The sequence below is a fragment of the Lampetra planeri genome, chromosome 1 (assembly GCF_965212315.1).
Source record: "Lampetra planeri chromosome 1, kcLamPlan1.2.h2, whole genome shotgun sequence".
NCBI lineage: Eukaryota > Metazoa > Chordata > Hyperoartia > Petromyzontiformes > Petromyzontidae > Lampetra > Lampetra planeri.
Window position 1 is genome coordinate 14,580,622 of NC_136107.1, and position 19,595 is coordinate 14,600,216.

Here is a 19,595-nt window from a genome sequence, read left to right on the forward strand (position 1 = left end):
GCCTCCCCTAGATCGACTCAGCCTCAAACGAGTAACTGGTGTGAACATCGCCACTGGGGAGACAAAGGCGGCCGGGCGTGATGAATCCAAGTCCCAGGCGAAGCCGGTTAGTAAAGCTAGCCCATAATACTGGTAGGAACCTCCTGGTTACACCCACAGGGGATTATTGTGTCCGTCCGTCGTGCCGGGAGGGGCTGGGTGGGGAGGATGGGGAGGGGCTGGGTGGGGAGGGTGGGGAGGGGCTGGGTGGGGAGGGTGGGGAGGGGCTGGGTGGGGAGGGTGGGGAGGGGCTGGGTGGGGAGGGTGGGGAGGGGCTGGGTGGGGAGGGTGGGGAGGGGCTGGGTGGGGAGGGTGGGGAGGGGCTGGGTGGGGAGGGTGGGGAGGGGCTGGTCACCCCGTGGTGCCCTTATAAAACTCAACGATTAACCTACTCACGCTGGCTTGTGCCCGCCCTCACAATCGGGCATATTTGCGGAATACACCACGCCGCCGTTGACCCAGGCCATTGACCGAGCAACCCAACGTTCCTACCAGCTCCCTCCGCAGGAATGTGTTATAGGGCTCGTCGCACATCGCGCTAACCGCTACGCCACCGCTCCCCCGAGCACCACTCCACGTGTCGAAAAAGAAAAAAACACGTGGGGGGGGGCGGAGCCGGAAGTCTTCCGGAAGTGACGCGCACGCTGTACACGCCCACCGCGCGGTGTCCCGTCACTCCAGACTCGAGCCCGCACGCGCCCGGTAAGATTAACCCCCCCCCTCCTCCCCCCTTCAAACTCGATAAAACAAAATATATACACATAACCTCACATTTTAAAGACACGTTAAATACATACTGAGCTGATGTCGTTGCGCGGGTTTTTTAGTTGTTCACCGGGCGCGTGAATGTTGTGTTGTTTATCCCGCGGACCAATGGGGAGCGGCGTTACTGGCGCGTTTGCTGGAATGTTGTGGAAGGTCGGCGTTGGGGTTGAATATGCCTCCGGTATTATTTTAAAAGACATTTCTAACTATTCCGTGGAGTTTTGATTTGATTAGTGCTGTGCCATGGTGAGGCGACTCGCGAGGATTAGTAGGGTTCGACACGAAGCTGCACGGGGCTCATAGAGCAACGCTGCGGCTGGAGGAGGAATCCGATGAGGCATGAAGCTCTCATGTCCAGTATGGACGGGTGAGCAGGTTACAACAGCTAAGGATAGAAAAACAACGATAGGAGTGCACAATTTAGAGAATGGTAAGCAAGTCACTAAATATAATTAAGTTATGAGCTGAGCCTGATTGATCAAGATTGGGCAAGGCAGTAAAAACAGCAGCAAACTCGTCCCAGACCACACCAAGACGACATACAGTACCTCAATAAAACGGCACATTAAAATGTAACTATCGATACGCAGGTAATTATCAACGTTACAAATCAAATTTGCAAATGTGACTCGCATTGACCGTCATGTAGCAGAGAAGCCATCTCTTTACCATGCATTCGTGTGATGTAATTCAGTGGGTTAATGAGAAGTACATGTCCAGCCCTTTTTTGTAAAGCCACTGTTGGCGGATGAGGGCCTCTCCGTACCGTATCGGTCACCTGGTTTGACTTGCCACGTTGGTCAGTCCGCATTTTTTTTGTTTGTATTCAAAATTTCACCTGGATAATACCTTGAGATGGTTCTAATTTTCAAGGGTGTCCAGGGTGTAAATTTTACACACAGCCATTAGCACGTTTGGCTACGTGCAGTGCGAAAGAAGTTCAACATACATACGCCATGACACAAACATTTAAAATCCATGGATTGTATGCGTTTATGCAATGAACATTGTACCCAGTCAGATACATACTAAACGCATTATACTGGTAGGAACCTCCTGGTTACACCTGCCCACAGGGGATTATTGTGTCCGTCCGTCGTGCAGGGAGGGGCTGGGTGGGGAGGGAGGGGCTGGGTGCGGAGGGAGGGTGGGTCTGTGTAGGGTGGGGAGGGAGGGTGGGGCTGAGTGGGGAGGTGGGGTTGGGTAGGGAGGGAGAGTGGGGCTGGGTGGAGAGGGAGGGTGGGGCTGGGTGGGGAGGGAGGGAGGGTGGGGCTTGGTGGGGAGGGAGGGTGGGGCTGGGTGGGGAGGGTGGGGAGGGACGGTGGGGATGGAGGGTGGGGCTGGGAGGGTGGGGAGGGAGGGTGGGGCTGGGAGGGTGGGGCGGGGAGGGAAGGTGGGGCCATATTTGCGGAATACACCACGCCGCCGTTGACCCTGGCCATTGACAGAGCAACCCAACGTTCCTACCAGCTCCCTCCGCAGCAATGTGTTCTTGTTCACAATGCATACTCACTGCTCACCACGTGGCCCCGAAACATTCAGCATACGTTGATTTCAGTAGTTAATGCGAGTCATTTAAACTAGATAATAGCGCCTGAGGAGGACATCTGTATTACCAGGGAATCCTCGTCAAGAATGACTTGTGAAGCAAGGCACGTTAAAGGGTGAACTATTTGTATAATATAACCTAATTTACAATGTGTTTAGTCTAAAACAAGATAATATTTGTAAAAAGCTACCCAGTAGTCAATGTGTTTATGCAAAACATTAGCATTTCGTGCAGAAGTGCGTTGTCTTTCTCTTGTTTTGCATTATAAAAAATAAATTTGGCGAATGTGACTAATTGACAGCAGCAGTGATGCAGTTATTGACAACTTTGGACCAGTTTCGTCGGAATCAGGATTCATTGCAGTTTGGTCCCAATATGTTTTCTGGCAGGGAAATCGGCCATATTATTGACGTGGGTTGATTGTCGTATTCACTTGCATTGTATCCGCTGGTATTGTAATGAAAGAGCTGAATTGGCATTGTTTATAATGTTCATGATTTATAATGATTCATAATAAACTTAGTATAAGTACTATTTTTAATAGGTGTACTGCATTTGTATGTTTGAGCATTCTATTTCATTAATTTAGTGCACAATTGTTATTTACTTGTTGGTTATAGTCGTTCGTAATGTAATATTTATAGAGTACTGTATCTCCATTTCAGAGACCACAACGTGTCTCAGTGGGCACTCGTTTAATGTAATACGCTGAAGTGAAATGTCACCATGGGGACATCATTTAATTTACTACAACATGTGTATGCCAGCAAATACCTGCTGGGAACGTTGTGTACAACCCATATAATTACGTGGAATACTTGCTATATTTCTGTGTTACAAATGAGGAATGTCTTGGGGTTGGGTCAGTGGTAAACGTGATAAGACACAAAAGCTCTATTGTCCAGAATGGTCGTTTTTGCCACGAGTCTGGGGATTGAGGATAATGTTGGAATTATGTATATGATTGTGAGTGGCCATCTGTGCAGATGATACAGAAACCACTATCAAAAGTGCGTTACCAATTGTATCAATGTGAAACAAGCATGCGTTACTGAAAATAAATATGATGTACACCATGTTCTAAATATGGGTATCTGGTTATTCCAGGATATGCCGCGAATGTAAATTGACAGAACTCAGTGTAAGCAAACACGTGTGATTCGACGAGATGTGGGGTACTACATATGATTTTTATTTTTAAAATCTCATTTGCTGTTGTTGCACTCAAAAATACCTACATTTATTGGCTTGGTGACATTGGTAGTTTAATGTTAGCATGTAGGCAAATATTGTTTAACTTGCGCCTCGTAAGAGTGTGGATTCCTGCAGTCACGAAAACTTCATATCTAGATAGAGACTAATCTCACGAGTTGTATACGTGGCATTTATCTAGCCAAGGCCTTTACGTTTGCGTTTTTGTAAGTTCTAGTAAAGTCTCTTACCGTGATACGAGGGCATGAAGCTCATTACACACATGCCCTACTGATGATGAGTCATGAAAACAGTTTGAGCTTCGGACTTAGTGGTACCTCTAGCTGCCTGTTTAGGTATCCCGCAATGTGCGGCTGGTCTTTAGGAGGAGGTTTAGCAATTCACCGATTAAAAATGTTTCCATTGGCTGACCTAGCATGCAGAGGAGTGCCAGGGAAAGTGAATCACACGCTCTGCTGGTTATTGTATTATTACACTTGCTAACCCATGAAAGTTATTGAACTGGAAGAGAGCAATGCTGCATGATGGCTGATGTCATAGTTTGTCCCATGGTGCATGTATCAGTCCATTAGAGGGCAAGCTTTTATCATCAAGTTGGATATCCATCAGGCATGCCCTCAGAAAGATATTCATCACACATGCCCTCAGAAATTGCGTTTTATTTGCTCCTCAACTTAACACATAAGACCCTTGATTTTGTATTTAATTGACTGGCAGTGAATGATAGTGTTTCTCTAAAAGTTCTATGTGTTTATACGTCTCTCTTGGTTTTTATGTTAGGAGGGGGAGGCTTAACGCTGTAGGATGTGGGTAACATCTCAATCTCAGAGATGTCCTCGGTGACATCAGCCGGATGCCAGCCAGAATTTTTGTTTCGAATATAGTATGACACTATCTTTGTATATGGAGAGGGTACTACTCAACTCCCATTGTATTGACTTTTACAGGGAGTAAGGAGGTGAGGGCCACTTTGGCCACCATGAAATGTACATTCTTACCACCAATGTTCGACCTATTAATGTGTTTTTGTTTGTGTGTTGGTCTCTGCAGACAGTGTTGCTGGTTTCTGCACATTCAAACCATTGTTACCTAGCAATGGCCACACCCAGTGCACCTCCACCCGAATATTACGGCAACAACCAGCCGGGATACCCTCCTCCTTATCAGCCGGGCGCGTACTCCAACCCTGGCGTCCAGCCTGGAAACTTTCAGCCACCAGCAGGCCAGCCATGGGTGTACCCGGTCCCACAGCCCGGGGGATATCCCTCCCCCCAGCCGGGGGGATACCCACCACCACAGTCTGGGAGATACCATCAATCGCAGCCTGAAGGGTTGTCGTCCCCCCAGGGAGGAGGTTATCCACCACCCCAGCAGGGGGTCTACCCTGGGTTCTTTCTGCCATCGCCACAGCAGCAGGGAGGGTATCCTGGACAGCCGCAGCCACCGTTCGTACCCCCCACCATACCACTGCACCCGTCCTTTGGAGGCATGCAGAGTCCTGGTGAGTGTGGAGCCCCTGCTGGTTTAACCAGCCAAACTGTCATTATTTTTTTTACACTGCTTGTATTTGGAAAAAAGTGGAAAAATGTGTGTTTATGACATGTTCTTATTTTTTATCACATGCTTTATCACTTTTAATTTGGTATAGTGTATATATGTTATAATAGTGGCATAAGTGCCCATGCTCTAATGTACTTTAAAGATTGGATTGTGAGAGAAATGTAAGGTAGTCCTCAATGAGTCCTCTCTTAATATCAAATTATATCTACAATTCTCTGTTATATGTCTACCTTACCCCAACCCTACATCCCTTATTCAAAAACACCCCATTAGGGTATGGTGGGGTTACCATTGAGGGTGAGGAGGATGGGGATATGGGCACCTGGGATGATCGCAATGTGCGCCGTGTGTTCGTCCGTAAGGTATGTATGTTTGCGTGTGTACACTTGTATAATGCAACACACTTCCCACAAATGTGTCGCTAAGTACTCGCGTGTATTCTTGCTGGCAGGATTTACGTTTACATTTTCGTATTGTGCCTCAGTCGTAAAAAAAAACATTTGTGTGCATGTGTGCAGGTGTACACCATCCTGATGCTACAGCTGCTGGTCACTTTTGGCATCGTGGCTGTGTTCACTTTCAAGTGAGCCTTTGCATAGCAATCACCTGTATCTCTGCCCTGGTGGCAGGAGGTGCTTCCTTTGTTTGACAGTTTTGTCTTAAGCAGCCGCTGACAGTTGCTTGCCCCCATTAGGTCTAGACTGATGCATCGTTTCCCAAGTGATCAGTATATGCCATTGTCAAACTTTCTTTTAACATCGTGTTTTTTTGTTAAAAAAACTAATTCATATGGCACATTTGTGCACGTGACAACTTGATTTGTTTGGCTATGTTAGTTTGTCGAGTTAGAGCTCTGATTTACATTTTATTCACACGATCTAACCAACATTTTTTCACGTATCATATGCCATTCACTATTATGGTGATATAAGTTAATATTCAAATATGTTATCGTCCCTTGTTCATATGCTTAAAATGTCACTTAAATACTCTTTGATCTCATATTTGTGGTTTATATATCGGTTCCAACATTAATGTTACTCGTAAAGTTAATTTAATAGCAAAACATTGCATTAGCAGTTTTATAAAATTATCTGTAAAGTGGGGTCACACAACCCCCCAGGACTGGTACAGAGTGTGGAGCGACATTCCACCAGTGGCTTGACAAAAGCATTGAACATTATGAAAATTTCAAACTAATTTCATGCCTTGTTAATACATATCAAATAATGTTGAGGAACACATGTTGCAACTATTATAATGTACCTGCAATTAACATAAAAATTACGTGAACAAATGTATTTAGTTGAAATCACTGCACATAAGCGTAGACAATATCACACACATTCCAGTTGACATTAAAACAATTGCGAACAAAGCACACTTTGCGTTGTTGTGTGATAAAAAATATATTTACATTGTCTGAGACATTAACCTGATAGAATCTACTGTGCTTTTCTCCAGTGAATCAGTGGAGAGGTTTGTGAGACGGACGCCAGCTATTTACTGGACCTCATAGTAAGTTGCTATTTTCAGTGAGCTAATAACATACACTGACATTTTATACACAGGTATGTTTTAAAATGTTATTATGTTTAAGTAAGAGAGTGAACACTGATGCTATGAAAATTTAGCTGAGAAAGGTGTGAATATTGAGAGGATACTTTTAATAATCATAATTATTGTGTATGTAATTTACCATCATGTATTGTATCATGCATTTCCTTTATTTAATCGGATGAAATTTCGGTCTGTTGAGACGTGATAAATTCCCTCTTTTAGCAAAGGAGACCTGGATTACATCAGGTGATGTCGAATATAACTAAATACAATTATAAGAACAAATGTAGACTAAATTTAATATATGAATACTAATTTGAACATAGCTAAGTAAAAAAGGTTAATAAAGTGTCGGTGAGATCATCTTTTGTCATTGCCTCATGTCACTAGCACTCATTATCAAGCAGTCTGGGAGGTGAATTTATGTTTGCGTGATCAGTGTGTGTCAATGACTGTTCCCCGTGTCTTCTCCCTAGTGGCGTGTTCTTCGTCACGTACCTGGTGCTCATTTGCTGTACCAAGGCAAGGTTAGAATTTAGATTTTGCATATTCGGGGAGCGTTTCATAATTTGAACGTGTAAAAATATGCTGGATGCTGCTGAGATTCTGGGTTTGAATTATAGACAGCCACCAGTGGTTAAATTGGGTTCTCAAGTGTAGGCTCAGCATCGTCACCAATGACTGCACAAAAATGCCATGTAAAATGTTTTGCCCTTAATTTGGTGAAATCGCAGCTCTTGAGAAAATTAATTTGGTTATTCTGGCTGTGAGAACAATATGAGATTGACTGAAAAGTGACAAGTAGCCTCAGGTTGTATGGGAAAGTGTAACCCCTTCTGATATGGCCAATTAAAAGCATTTCTGGCAAAGTCCTGTTAACGTTTTCCACACGTGTACTCTGACGCACACTATGTTCTGCTCTGCATGCCTTCTGAATATAGTCTTTGTCTCATTACATAATTCTAAAAGCACAGTTGAAATAAAGTATGGAGAAAATATACAAAACCTTATTTGTAAAGCATTAAAATATATGATCGTTTTATATTTTGACAGGAGAATGTTTCCTCTCAACTACATCTTGCTGTCTGTGTTTGTAAGTACTTTGGTTTTATTATTTTAATTCATGATATTCGGGATACTTTGAGATTTTTTATCAAGACAGTTAATGAATTAATAAAGTGTATTATTTTATTTAAACATGTTATATCAAACACCAGGTGATGAAAAATGGTTGCAAAAAATGTCAGTTATATGATTTAGTTAATTTATAAACCAAGATTACAAATTTCGTGTGAAAATATTGTTTGTTATACAAATTGGCCTGAATGTGTTGTGAATATTTAATAAGTATTTCAGAAAGTGTTTACATAACGTTAATAGTTGACTTTGCATTTGTTTATATGCTGCTTTATTCATTTGGGGAAAAAAAATGGTTTATAAATCTTGATTTAAAGCTTTCGTGACTCCAGGAATCCATACTCTTTGGTTCTTTCGGTAAAGAAATAATATAAAACAAATCACGACGTTTCGATCGCAACACAAGCAATCTTCATGGTTTATAAAGATGATACTTTTTACTAATTAAATTGTAATATCACCTCCTACTTAGTAGGACCCTCCTGAAAAATAATTTTGAGATTCGGTGAGGCTTTCCTGGGTAAACAGGCGTAATAATCAAATTTGTGTATTGAAAATGTATTAAATATGCTGTTTATGTCTGCTGAATAGCACACGGTGATGACTGGATGCATATCCAGATGACCACAGTGGGCCCTGAGAGACCAAGACTTTTGTTGAACGCATTAAAGAGTCCTGTATCAATGTACCTCCCCCACCCCTTAACAGACGCTGGCCATGGCTTACATGACGGGGATGCTAGCCAGGTGCTCAGAATCTGAACACTCATGCATACCCCCAATTAAATTGCATTGCTCTATACTCACACTCTTGCAGCATAATTCTCATATAAAAAAAGACTAAATATAAATTGTCAACATTGTATGATGTACTACACACGCTTATCTTTTTTCACAAGCCCTATTTTTGAAGACAAAGGTACTGATGTTGTAAATCTGTCATGCTGGGTGTGAGCAGTTACTACAGTACCAAGTCGGTTCTCATGTGTCTGGGCATCACGGCAATGGTGTGTGCAGCAGTCACCCTCTTCTGCTTCCAGACCAAGGTACAGTTTGGCCTTTTTTTTTATTTGTGTTCCCATAAGTTCGCAACTGGGATTGAACAGTTGCACGGTGGGCTCACACAATGTGCTATGAACCTGGCAACTTGAATTTGTATTCCCGACCGTGGCTGTCATCAGTGGAGAGTGATATCTGTACCAGTTCCGAGGTGCCAACCCGCACTGACCAACGTGGTGAAATATAGTCAAACAACACCCATGACATGGGGAGGTCTGCATCCAGCATTGCCTTGGCAAAGGGCTGAAAATTAAGTCCACAGCATTAAATTCTGAGAATATTTTAATTATAGATATCTCCAAGTTGTAGGTTAAGATTAATATACAGTTTATTAGATGTTGATACGCATCTTAAATCTTGTCACTGCATCGCAGCACATTGGTTTGAGATTATGCGTGTGTGCATGCGTTTCTACAGTTTGACTTCACATCATGCCACGGCCTCATGTTCGTATTGTCCATGGCTCTCCTCCTGACTGGGCTGGTGGCTGTCTTCACTGTGCCATTTGGATACGTGAGTCCAACACATAGCATGCATTCTATACCATAGGGACTGACTGATGTGGCCAATATTGTCCTCTAACACATCTACACGTAGTTTAGTTTCGAGAACAATGTCAAACAAGAAGTTATCTCTAATGGTAGGGTTGTCATTCCATTTCAAGGTTAGCCTGTCTTAGTGTCATTCATATAATAAAAATGCTGTTTTCATAACAAATATTGACATTCTTCCTGACTCATACAGTAGTTGATATTAAATATCACTTGCTTTTATTATGAATAACATTTTAAAGTGTAGCAAAACTATGCAGGTAATTACATACTCTTTGGTTCTTTAGGTAAAGTCACGTAGGAAAAAAAAACGAAAATTCATATATTTCGACGTTTCGATCGCAACACAAGCGGTCGTCCTCAGGCGGAAAAAATATCCAGCAGTGGAATTGCTGAACTAGCGAGAGAGCTGTTACAACAAGAGGTTATTTATGTGGCATTGGGCAAGCAAGCGGGGTCTGAGCTGGGAAGGTATTCCATCCCTGGACGCAAGCACGTCAGTTGTGTTAACGGATTAGGGAGAGAGAGATTAGCATGAAATGAGCTTCCGTCGCCGCATATGAGTATCATCCCCGCATATGCGCACAACAGCAGAGTAAATGGGAGATTAGCACTATGTTAATGGTAGAGATTAGGGGGATTAGTAAGTTAATGTTATGTCTGTGTAACACAAGCTGCGGCGCTGCCAACTGCGCTGTGAGGCAAGCGCGTCCACACACGAGAACCACCGCAATGGTGGTCATGCCAGTGTGTCACAAAGCCCATCACACAGCCAGAACCATCGATACATCGAGGCGAAGGGAACAGAAGTGGCCATGTTAGTGAGACCCCAGCCCGTTAATGCAGAGGCACCTAACACGGCAATGCAACTCAGAGAGTCGATATATCGATGGTTCTGGCTGTGTGATGGGCTTTGTGTCTCACTGGCGTGACCACCGTTGCGGTGGTTCTCTTGCGTGGATGCGCTTGCCTCGCAGCGCAGTTGGCAGCGCCGCAGCTTGTGTTACACATAGACATGACATTAACTTGCTAATCCCCCTAATCTCTCTGCCTAATCTCTCCCATCAACATAGTGCTAATCTCCCATTAACACTGCTGTTGTGCACATATGCTGGGATGATACTCTTATGCTGCGACGGAAGCTTATTTCATGTTAATCTCTCTCTCCCTAATCTACCCCATTAACACAACTGATGTGCTTACGTCCGGGGATAAAATTCCTTTCCAGCTCAGACTCCGCTTGCTTGCCAATCGCCACGTAAATAACCTCTTGTTGTAACAGCTCTCTCGCTGGTTCAGCAGTTCCACTGCTGGTTCATTTTTTTCCGCCTGAGGACGACCGCTTGTGTTGCGATCGATACGTCGTGATATTATTTTTTATTTTATTTTTCTACCTACGTGACTTTACCGAAAGAACCAAAGAGTATGGATTCCTGCAGTCACGAAAGCTTCAAATCAAGAGGTAATTACATAGTCATACATATGCTATTGTTGTTGAACTGTATGTTTATGCTTCCAGATCTATATTCACCACGTTTATGAACCCACACTGAAGTGTGATGAAATGTGGTCACATAGTCTTCATGACCCACACAGGAATGGGGAGACTCTTATCCAGCATCTGATTGACAAATAAAGGATGTACGATTTTGTAGCTATAGGTTACCTTTCAAAATATGTTGTTTTGGCTTGTGAAGCATATGCCGTAACTGCGGAATGTGTTATATAATATCGTAAACCAGGAGTTGTTGTAAGGGATGAGCCACGTGTGTCCGCAGATCCCCTGGATACAGACGGTATATGCAGGCCTGGGCGCTGTGGTTTTCACTTTGGTGAGCTTTTGATCCTCATGTCCTGCCATATCCCTAGAGGCAGAAAATCAAATATTATGTTTATAATCTGTTCCAGCTTCGCCAAATATGCAAAGACCTATCTTCTCATAATACTTTCTTGTCTAACTTGATATGCAAAATTACTAATCTGCAGATTTTGCACGGTGATTGCATTGTGAATGTGCCCATTAGATATATTACGTTGCATTGCTTTTATTTTTTGTATTGATGTTGGTTATTGTGCCGCATGAAAACTAAAAGTAAAATTTCATGAGAGCCACCCACACGTACAAGTGTTGGGGAATAGAATGTGATAATAGACGTGCATACCTTTGGGCTGGAGTAGAACGTTGTGTAACTTCATGGCATCGGGGTGCACTTTTTTCAGTTTTGAGCATATTTACACCTGCTACATGGACTGCATGTTGTGCCATTTCATGCAATCCATTGATGTTGAAGGTTACCGATTACAAGTGCAGTGTTTTTATTTCACGTGGACCACTTGTTCTTTTTCTCCTGTGTCACTTTTATTTAACAGATCTCTTCGCGTTCAACACCCCATAATTTCGTCTTGTTTTCCAACTTGCGCTGCTCGCCTGCTTCGCTCTGCTCCCCCTCTTTCTCTCAGACTCTCCACAGCTTGCTTCAGGCTAGCTGTTCTCTCTCCACAGAGAGAGAACAGCTAGCCTGTTCTCTCTCTCACTTTCCTAGTCTCTCCACTGCTAGCCTGTTCTGTCTCTCACTCTCCTAGTCTCTCCACTGCTAGCCTGCCTGTCACGCTCCGCTCACTTAGCTCACTCCGCCCCCCCCCCCTTTCTCTCTCAGTCTCTCCACGGCTTGCTTCCTCTCTCTCACTCTCCTAGCCTCTCCACTGCTAGCCGGTTCTCTCTCTCACTCTCCTAGTCTCTCCACTGCTATCCTGCCTGTCACGCTCCGCTCACTTTGCTCTCTCTGCTGCTGGCCTACCACTACACACTGATAACTTCCCACCGTACACTCCGCTAGCCTCTCCACTGCTAGCCTATTACTATACACTCGGATAGCTTCTCCACTGCTAGCATCTCACTATATCTTCTGCTAGCTTCTCTACTGCTAACCTTCCACTATATACTCTGCTAGCTTCTCCACTGCTAGCTATACGCTCTGCTAGCTTCTCTATCTTTCCTCTTCTCTTCACTGCGACAAACTCCACTTTCTCTCACGCTCCCGTATATAACCCCCTCCTCATCGTCTCAATCTCCGGTCTGCCTGGCGTCTGTTCCGCACCTACATTTGCAGCCAATCACTGCTATGCATCTTAATGAGCTGTCTCCTTTCAGTTGCTCCCTCTAACAAGCTATGGCACACATTCATCAATAATTCTTTACTCCCAACTTTTTTTTTGCAGTAAGCTCTTAATTGAATTCACAGCAAATGTTCTTGCTGGTCACCTCTTCCTTACTTTTCTTCCACACGCCTTTGCAGTTCCTGGCCTTCGACACACAGCTGTTGCTGGGCAACCGGCGACACTCGATCAGCCCCGAGGAGCATGTTTATGGCGCGCTCAGCCTCTACATGGACATTGTGTACATCTTCACCTTCATGCTGCAGCTCTTCGGTACTCGCGATTGACCGCCATCTTAACCCCTCCACTTGCCATGCCCTACTACCTGCGTGCATGGTGCATGCCTGCTGGTCAGTCCATCAGTTGATCAGGTGTTGTCATGTGCAAGCATAAGTAGCAATTTCCGGTACTTACTACCCCTCATTCACCCACTCCAGTTGTTCCTGGCCAGTACTTTCGACCACCAGAGGGGAGCTTGTGTATAAAATTGTCCTCATTCGGATGTGGTAGTAAAATGTATCTGTTAGTATATGGGATTGTCCGATGGGAGTTGTGGTGAGCCACATGTGTAGTTTGAAGGATGTAGTGCTAATGTTTAAGTCTCAGTGTTTATACTCTAGAGATATTATTGTTCAGCGAATTAATGCAAGGCTTATCATTCGTGCAACTGGAATAAGCAAGTATATATATCTCCAACATACCAGCATTGTCATTACAGCATTTGTAAAACATGCAGTGTGTTTATCGATGTTTATAATTTCAAAAATCCTACTTGTAGTAGCTTAATACATGAATTGGTACTGTAGGCCTTGTGTTTTATGCAGTTGTCCACTTGGTTACATTTAATTTATATTACTTTATTTGTTTGACTTACTGAAGAACGTATATGTCGAGAGGGTAGTAGTGCCATTGATTAAGTTTACTTAAAATTCATACATACACATGCAAACTGAAGTATACCCTTGAGCTTGAAGTGTGCTCACAAAATAAAAAAAAAACAAATCTTAGCCTGATCAAACATTTTGGTTGCTTGGAACAAATTCAGAAATCTTTCCGATCACTGATGTTGCTCTGTGGTGTTTATTGTCAATTTAGAGAAATATGCTCATTCACCCCATATCGAAGACCACTGCAATGAAGCAGGTGACGTTTGTTTTAGTTCGTGCGAGATTCATTTAGCATCCGAGACCTCGGGACAACCCCGTCAGATCCATACCCTGTCACTTTTTCCTAGTCAAATGTAATTTTGGCATGGACTTCTGCAGATAAGCAGCTGTGCAGTGTAATAATGAATCTTATGTATATTGGGGTTCTCTGCTTATCCAAAGTCCCAGTGATTTTTTTCGGAGGTTTTAATTGACAAATGAGCACAACGGGTTAACTAGTATGTGCTGGTGGTGGGTGGATGTTAACAAGATGCTGGGGTGGGACAAGCTTTTATTACGTGCCTCGTAGAAAGCAAGAGTGTTGTGTGAATCAATCTGTTTTGCAGCCAGATGAAATACACACTGCTAACTTTATGGTACAAATCTTGTACACTTGTCATGGCCGATACCTATCTTAAATTCCCTTGCCCATTCCTCCCCAGTCCCTAGCATGATGAGAAGTAATTTAAACACCCAGAAGAAGCAGTCTAGTCAACCCAAAGGCATAATTTCTTTTGAGATGGCATTTTGCCATTGCATTTAAGGCAGAGCGTTTCCTGCTGTGAATGGCTTCACAAGTGCAGTAGACAACAACCACGTTTGAATAGACCACTTCATGCTATTATGCTTCTCAGCTTAGATCGTCACCCACACGCACCAGTGTTTGGGGTGCACAACCCGATATTAGACATGCATAACTTCCTTACATCGTGATGCACTTATTTTGTGAGTAGAGGCTAGATTTACACTTCTACAGGTACTGCATGCTGATACACTAAAGCCAGTCTCAAGACCGAGATAAGCTATGTAAACTGTGCAATGCATTATGAAAGTGTTCCTGGTGTAGATATGGCATAGGTTCAGTGATGAGCAACTCCAGGCCCTTATGAGCCACAGTCCCACTTTTAACATCAATCAACAGGTGGTTGAATAATGACTTAAAGCTTTCGTGACTGCAGGAATTCATATTCATCGGGTCTTTCGGTAAAGTCACGTAGATGGTTCGAAGAGTAGAACAAAAAACTACGTTTCGATCCAAACACAAACGATCGTCATCCTCCTGATGTCGTAGTTTTGTTATTTTCTATGAACCATCTATGTGACTTTACCAAAAAGACCCAATGAATAGGTGGTTGAATGTGAAATGATGTGTGGATCAGTAGGCATGGGGTTGCTTTTTCCAATTGAATATAACAGAGCCCTGTTACAGATGTGAAATTTAACTTGAGATTTTTTTCTTGCCGTATAGTATGACTTTACAGGTTAATTATTCTTGGTGGTAGAAATTAAATGTAGCAGCTGCATTTTTTAATCAGTCACTTGGCTCCAAGAATATCAATCGACAGATCTGCCCAACTGTTATCTGTTGTAGTCGTCACACCATTATACATGTTGTGGGGTCTATATTGAGACTGAATGATGCAGCTTGCTGCATTTACATTGGCTGTGCTCATATGAAAATAATGAGTCAATGTAAAGTCACTGTTATTTCAAAACTGATGTTGTGTATTAAACTGTTGGATGACTTAATCGCGAATAACTCTTGTCATTTGACTCAATTTTGATTCTGAGATGTTTTTACTTCCAAATTATTAAGAAGCTGAAATGAAACCCATTAGATGGAATTAGAACCCGTTACAATAATTCAACTAAAGGGTTATTCAAATAAAGAAACACGGTTTGATCAACATCTTAATTTTTAAAGCCTATATTTTTCCTATTGCTAAATTATACTTGAACAGAGCCTCTGAAGTTCAATACATCCAAGTATGAATCATTACACACGACTTGTACCTTGCACTTTACACTTTCTTGAATTTTACACAAAGTTTGGTCCATTTAACCTACAACCAAGTGGACTTTTCAACATTCAATGCATAATTCGTACATACGGTATACAATCTCAACTAACATGACAAGCACGAACTTAAGAATCCATTGCAAAAACAGGATGCTGTCACATTGCACTTGTGCTGAGAAAATTATATATCTTGGAACAGCACTCCTGTCAATTAAAATAACACACGTATTTGGACAAAACGCAAATATTGTCATGCAAGTTATGCAGCTTTATGATGAACAATTTGATTGACTTATTTTTAACAAAAGCTGTACCTACTTGAACATTTTACATGTAGCTGCATGTGAAATATATGCACAGCTGGCAGTGCTGCAAGCCTGTTGCTTTGCACCGTTTTCTGCTGTAATATTGAAATAGCTTGGAAGAAAATACTTTATTTGTCCATTGTTAATATAACCTGATCATTGCTCGGTCTGAACCACTGGCAAGCTGTCAGGAATTCATGTTTATAGACACGAGTCACATATGTTGAACTTTTTTGCACCGTACATAGCCAACCATACGAATCATAGATGAGGAAAAACCGGAGTCATGTGAAACTGCTTAAAACTTCTTTTTCGGAACTGTAAAAAGGAACGGCAACATAAAATCATCTTCCACTACTGCCGTTAGCATTTCACGGTGTAATCCTTTGGGCATTTGCCATGGTGCATGTGTCAGGTAGCCAGGTATTGTGCACAGTTGGCAATTCAGACAATGTCGAATACATCTGTAATTTCTACATACCCACCATGTTGCTGGTCCCTCTATGTGAAGGTGTTTGATGACATCAAACTTCCCACATGTACATTATGCATAGAGAACCTCCAATTAATGTAGAGTGGTTACAGGCAGCAGTGTAGTTTCCCACAGATACACATTGACAAGTGCTCATCAACTCTGGACTTTTGTTTTAAACATTATTAATGGTCAATTTGGAGGAACCTGCCCTCCTCAGCACCTCCCAGAAAGATGACCCATCACTTGGACTTATCTTCTTTCTTCTTCTAACCTATATAATTCATTTTTTGTCTGTCTGTCTATCTGTCTGTCCGTCCGTCTGCATACGCTCCCTTGCGGGGGATGTAGCTCTCGGACCGTGGGGTTCGCCGAGATTAAATTTTGCAGGTGGGCACGCCCCCGGCCCCGCGGTAAACTTAGGCATTTCCGATTTTTCGTCTCTAAACGTTAAATCGGACCGATTATCGATTTAGTGCGATTTCTATTTATTTAACGCTTTATTTATTTATTTGCTATTGCCGACCGGCGCGGACCACGGCGGTTGCCCCTGGCAACGGGTAGCGACGCCTTCGCTGCGGGGTGGACGCCATTTTTAATTCCCGTTAAAAATATGCGCACGCATTAACACGCGACTCTGAGGTAAATTCATCAAAGTTTCACGTCCTCTTCACTCCCCCCCCCACCCCAATGTGTGCAATTACTATTATAGGGTCGGTAGATAATAAAATTATAGCGATTAGACAGTATTATTGTAGCGCGGGGGGGGGGGGGTAACGGCCCCAGTACCCAGCCTCAGCCGGGTGGGCAATCTAGGCGAGGCCGGAGGCTCTGCACGGTACTAGGCCTCGACAACCCACACGTGTCAAGCGACGACTTTGTGGTATAAACTCGATATACCCAGCGTTGCCCGGGGGGAAAATACATTTGAAATCTTCTGAAAACTTTAAAACATTACATACCAATGAAAATACAACTGTGTAATTACTTTTAAACCCGACGCGCCAAGAATCGATTCTCTGAATCGCGCAGAGGAATCGAAGGTTGTAGATTCCTTTAGAATCGGACGATTCCCGTTTACTATAAGTTGGTTATAGTCGATATAAACTGCTACGAATGGGAAATATCCGGCGTTGACCGGGGCAAAAATGTAATTAAAAACTCCTGAAAACATTAAAACATAACATACCAATGAAAATAAAACTCTGTCATTCAAAATGTAAACCCCCAACATGCCAGGAATCGATTCTTTGAATCGCGCAAAGGACTAATCGAAGGTTGTAGATTACTTTACAATCGCCCTTAACATTTCCGACACACACATTCACACATTTAGCTTTTACATTTAACATACAAAACGTCAGCATGTACTGCTGTCATCAGTGGTAAGAGTGAGTGGTGAGGGTGAGTGACGGTTGTGAGAGGTGATTAGTGAGTGGTGAGGGTGAGTGGTGAGGGTTAGTGGTGAGCATGAGTGGTGAGGGTGAATGTTGAGCGTGAGTGGTGAGGGTGAGTGGTGATTGTTGAGGGTGTGATTGGTGAGGATGAGTGGTGAGTGGTCAGGGTGAGTGGTGAGGGTGAGTGGTGAGCGGTGAGGGTGAGTGTTGAGGGTGAGTGGTGAGTAGTGAGGGTGAGTGGTGAGCGTGACTGGTGAGTGGTGAGGGAGAGTGGGGAGGGTGAGTGGCAGTTGTGAGTGGTGATTAGTGAGGGGTGAGTGGTGAGGGTGAGCGTGAGTGGTGAGGGTGAGGTTGAGTGGTGAGCGGTGAGGGTGAGCAGTGAGGGTGAGTGGTGATTGGTGAGGGTGTGATTGGTGAGGATGAGTGGTGAGGGTGAGTAGTGAGGGTCAGTGGTTGTTGTGAGGGTGAGTGGTGAGGGTGAGTGGTGAGTAGTGAGGGTGAGTGGTGAACGTGACTGGTGAGTGGTGAGGGTGAGTGGTGAGGGTGAGTGGTGATTGGTGAGGGTGAGTGGCGAGGGTGAGTGGGGAGGGTGAGCAGTGAGGGTGAGCAGTGAGGGTGAGTGGTTGTTGTGAGGGTGAGTGGTGAGGGTGAGTGGTAAGAGTGAGTGGTGAGGGTGAGTGACGGTTGTGAGAGGTTATTAGTGAGTGGTGAGGGTGAGTGGTGAGGGTTAGTGGTGAGCATGAGTGGTGAGGGTGAGTGTTGAGCATGAGTGGTGAGGGTGAGTGGTGATTGTTGAGGGTGTGATTGGTGAGGATGAGTGGTGAGTGGTCAGGGTGAGTGGTGAGCGGTGAGGGTGAGTGTTGAGGGTGAGTGTTGAGTAGTGAGGGTGAGTGGAGAGTGGTGAGGGTGAGTGGTGAGGGAGAGTGGTGAGGGTGAATGGTGAGGGTGAGTGGTAAGGGTGAGTAGTGAGTGGTGAGGGTGAGTGGTGAGGGTGAGTGGTGATTGGTGAGGGTGAGTGGTGAGGGTGAGTGGGGAGGGTGAGTGGCAGTTGTGAGTGGTGATTAGTGAGGGGTGAGTGGTGAGGGTGAGCGTGAGTGGTGAGGGTGAGGTTGAGTGGTGAGCGGTGAGGGTGAGCAGTGAGGGTGAGTGGTGATTGGTGAGGGTGTGATTGGTGAGGATGAGTGGTGAGGGTGAGTAGTGAGGGTCAGTGGTTGTTGTGAGGGTGAGTGGTGAGGGTGAGTGATGAGGGTGAGTGGTAAGAGTGAGTGGTGAGGTTGAGTGACGGTTGTGAGAGGTGATTAGTGAGTGGTGAGGGTGAGTGGTGAGGGTTAGTGGTGAGCATGAGTGGTGTGGGTAAGTGTTGAGCGTGAGTGGTGAGGGTGAGTGGTGATTGTTGAGGGTGTGATTGGTGAGGATGAGTGGTGAGGGTGAGTGGTGAGGGTGAGTGGTGAGGGGTGAGGGTGAGTGGCAAGTGGTGAGGGTGAGTGGTGATTGGTGAGGGTTTGATTGGTGAGGATGAGTGGTGAATGGTGAGGGTGAGTGTTGAGGGTGAGTGGTGATTGGTGAGGGTGTGATTGGTGAGGATGAGTGGTGAGGGAGAGTGGTGAGGGTGAATGATGAGGGTGAGTGGTGAGTGGTGAGGGTGATTGTTGAGGGTGAGTGGTGATTGGTGAGGGTGTTATTGGTGAGGATGAGTGGTGAGGGAGAGCGGTGAGGGTGTGATTGGTGAGGATGAGTGGTGAGGGAGAGTGGTGAGGGTGAGGATGAGTGGTGAGGGTGAGTGTTGAGGGTGAGTGGTGATTGGTGAGGGTGTGATTGGTGAGGATGAGTGGTGAGGGAGAGTGGTGATGGAGAGTTGTGAGGGTGAATGGTGAGGGTGAGTGGTGAG

The 19,595-nt window shown here is 44.2% G+C and overlaps 1 protein-coding gene across 2 annotated transcripts; it reads left to right on the forward strand.

Moving 5' to 3' along the window:
* Positions 1–636: 636 nt before the first annotated feature.
* On the forward strand, positions 637–15,262 carry LOC144718880 (protein lifeguard 2-like). Of its 2 annotated transcripts, none has more exons than XM_078594466.1 (12): positions 637–741; positions 4,616–5,066; positions 5,399–5,487; positions 5,644–5,708; positions 6,590–6,643; positions 7,162–7,212; positions 7,739–7,778; positions 8,531–8,568; positions 8,780–8,867; positions 9,298–9,393; positions 11,210–11,263; positions 11,802–12,721. In XM_078594466.1, exons 2-12 carry the CDS (start codon positions 4,661–4,663, stop codon positions 12,012–12,014), a joined length of 1,194 nt encoding a protein of 397 aa, XP_078450592.1. In that variant the 5' UTR covers positions 637–741; positions 4,616–4,660; the 3' UTR covers positions 12,015–12,721. The 2 variants fall into 2 exon arrangements, with proteins under 2 accessions (XP_078450592.1, XP_078450598.1); XM_078594472.1 differs by lacking the exon at positions 11,802–12,721 and adding an exon at positions 12,728–15,262 and having other exon boundaries at positions 638–741.
* Positions 15,263–19,595: the final 4,333 nt, after the last annotated feature.

What these genes read in the sequence shown, in the direction of transcription:
- LOC144718880 (XM_078594466.1), top strand. Translation starts at nt 4,661, where the DNA reads ATGGCCACACCCAGTGCACCTCCACCCGAATATTACGGCAACAACCAG. An exon ending in GCCGTGTGTTCGTCCGTAAG is followed by an intron (nt 5,488 to 5,643) that starts GTATGTATGTTT and finishes GCATGTGTGCAG; the next exon opens with GTGTACACCATCCTGATGCT. An exon ending in GCTATTTACTGGACCTCATA is followed by an intron (nt 6,644 to 7,161) that starts GTAAGTTGCTAT and finishes TCTTCTCCCTAG; the next exon opens with TGGCGTGTTCTTCGTCACGT.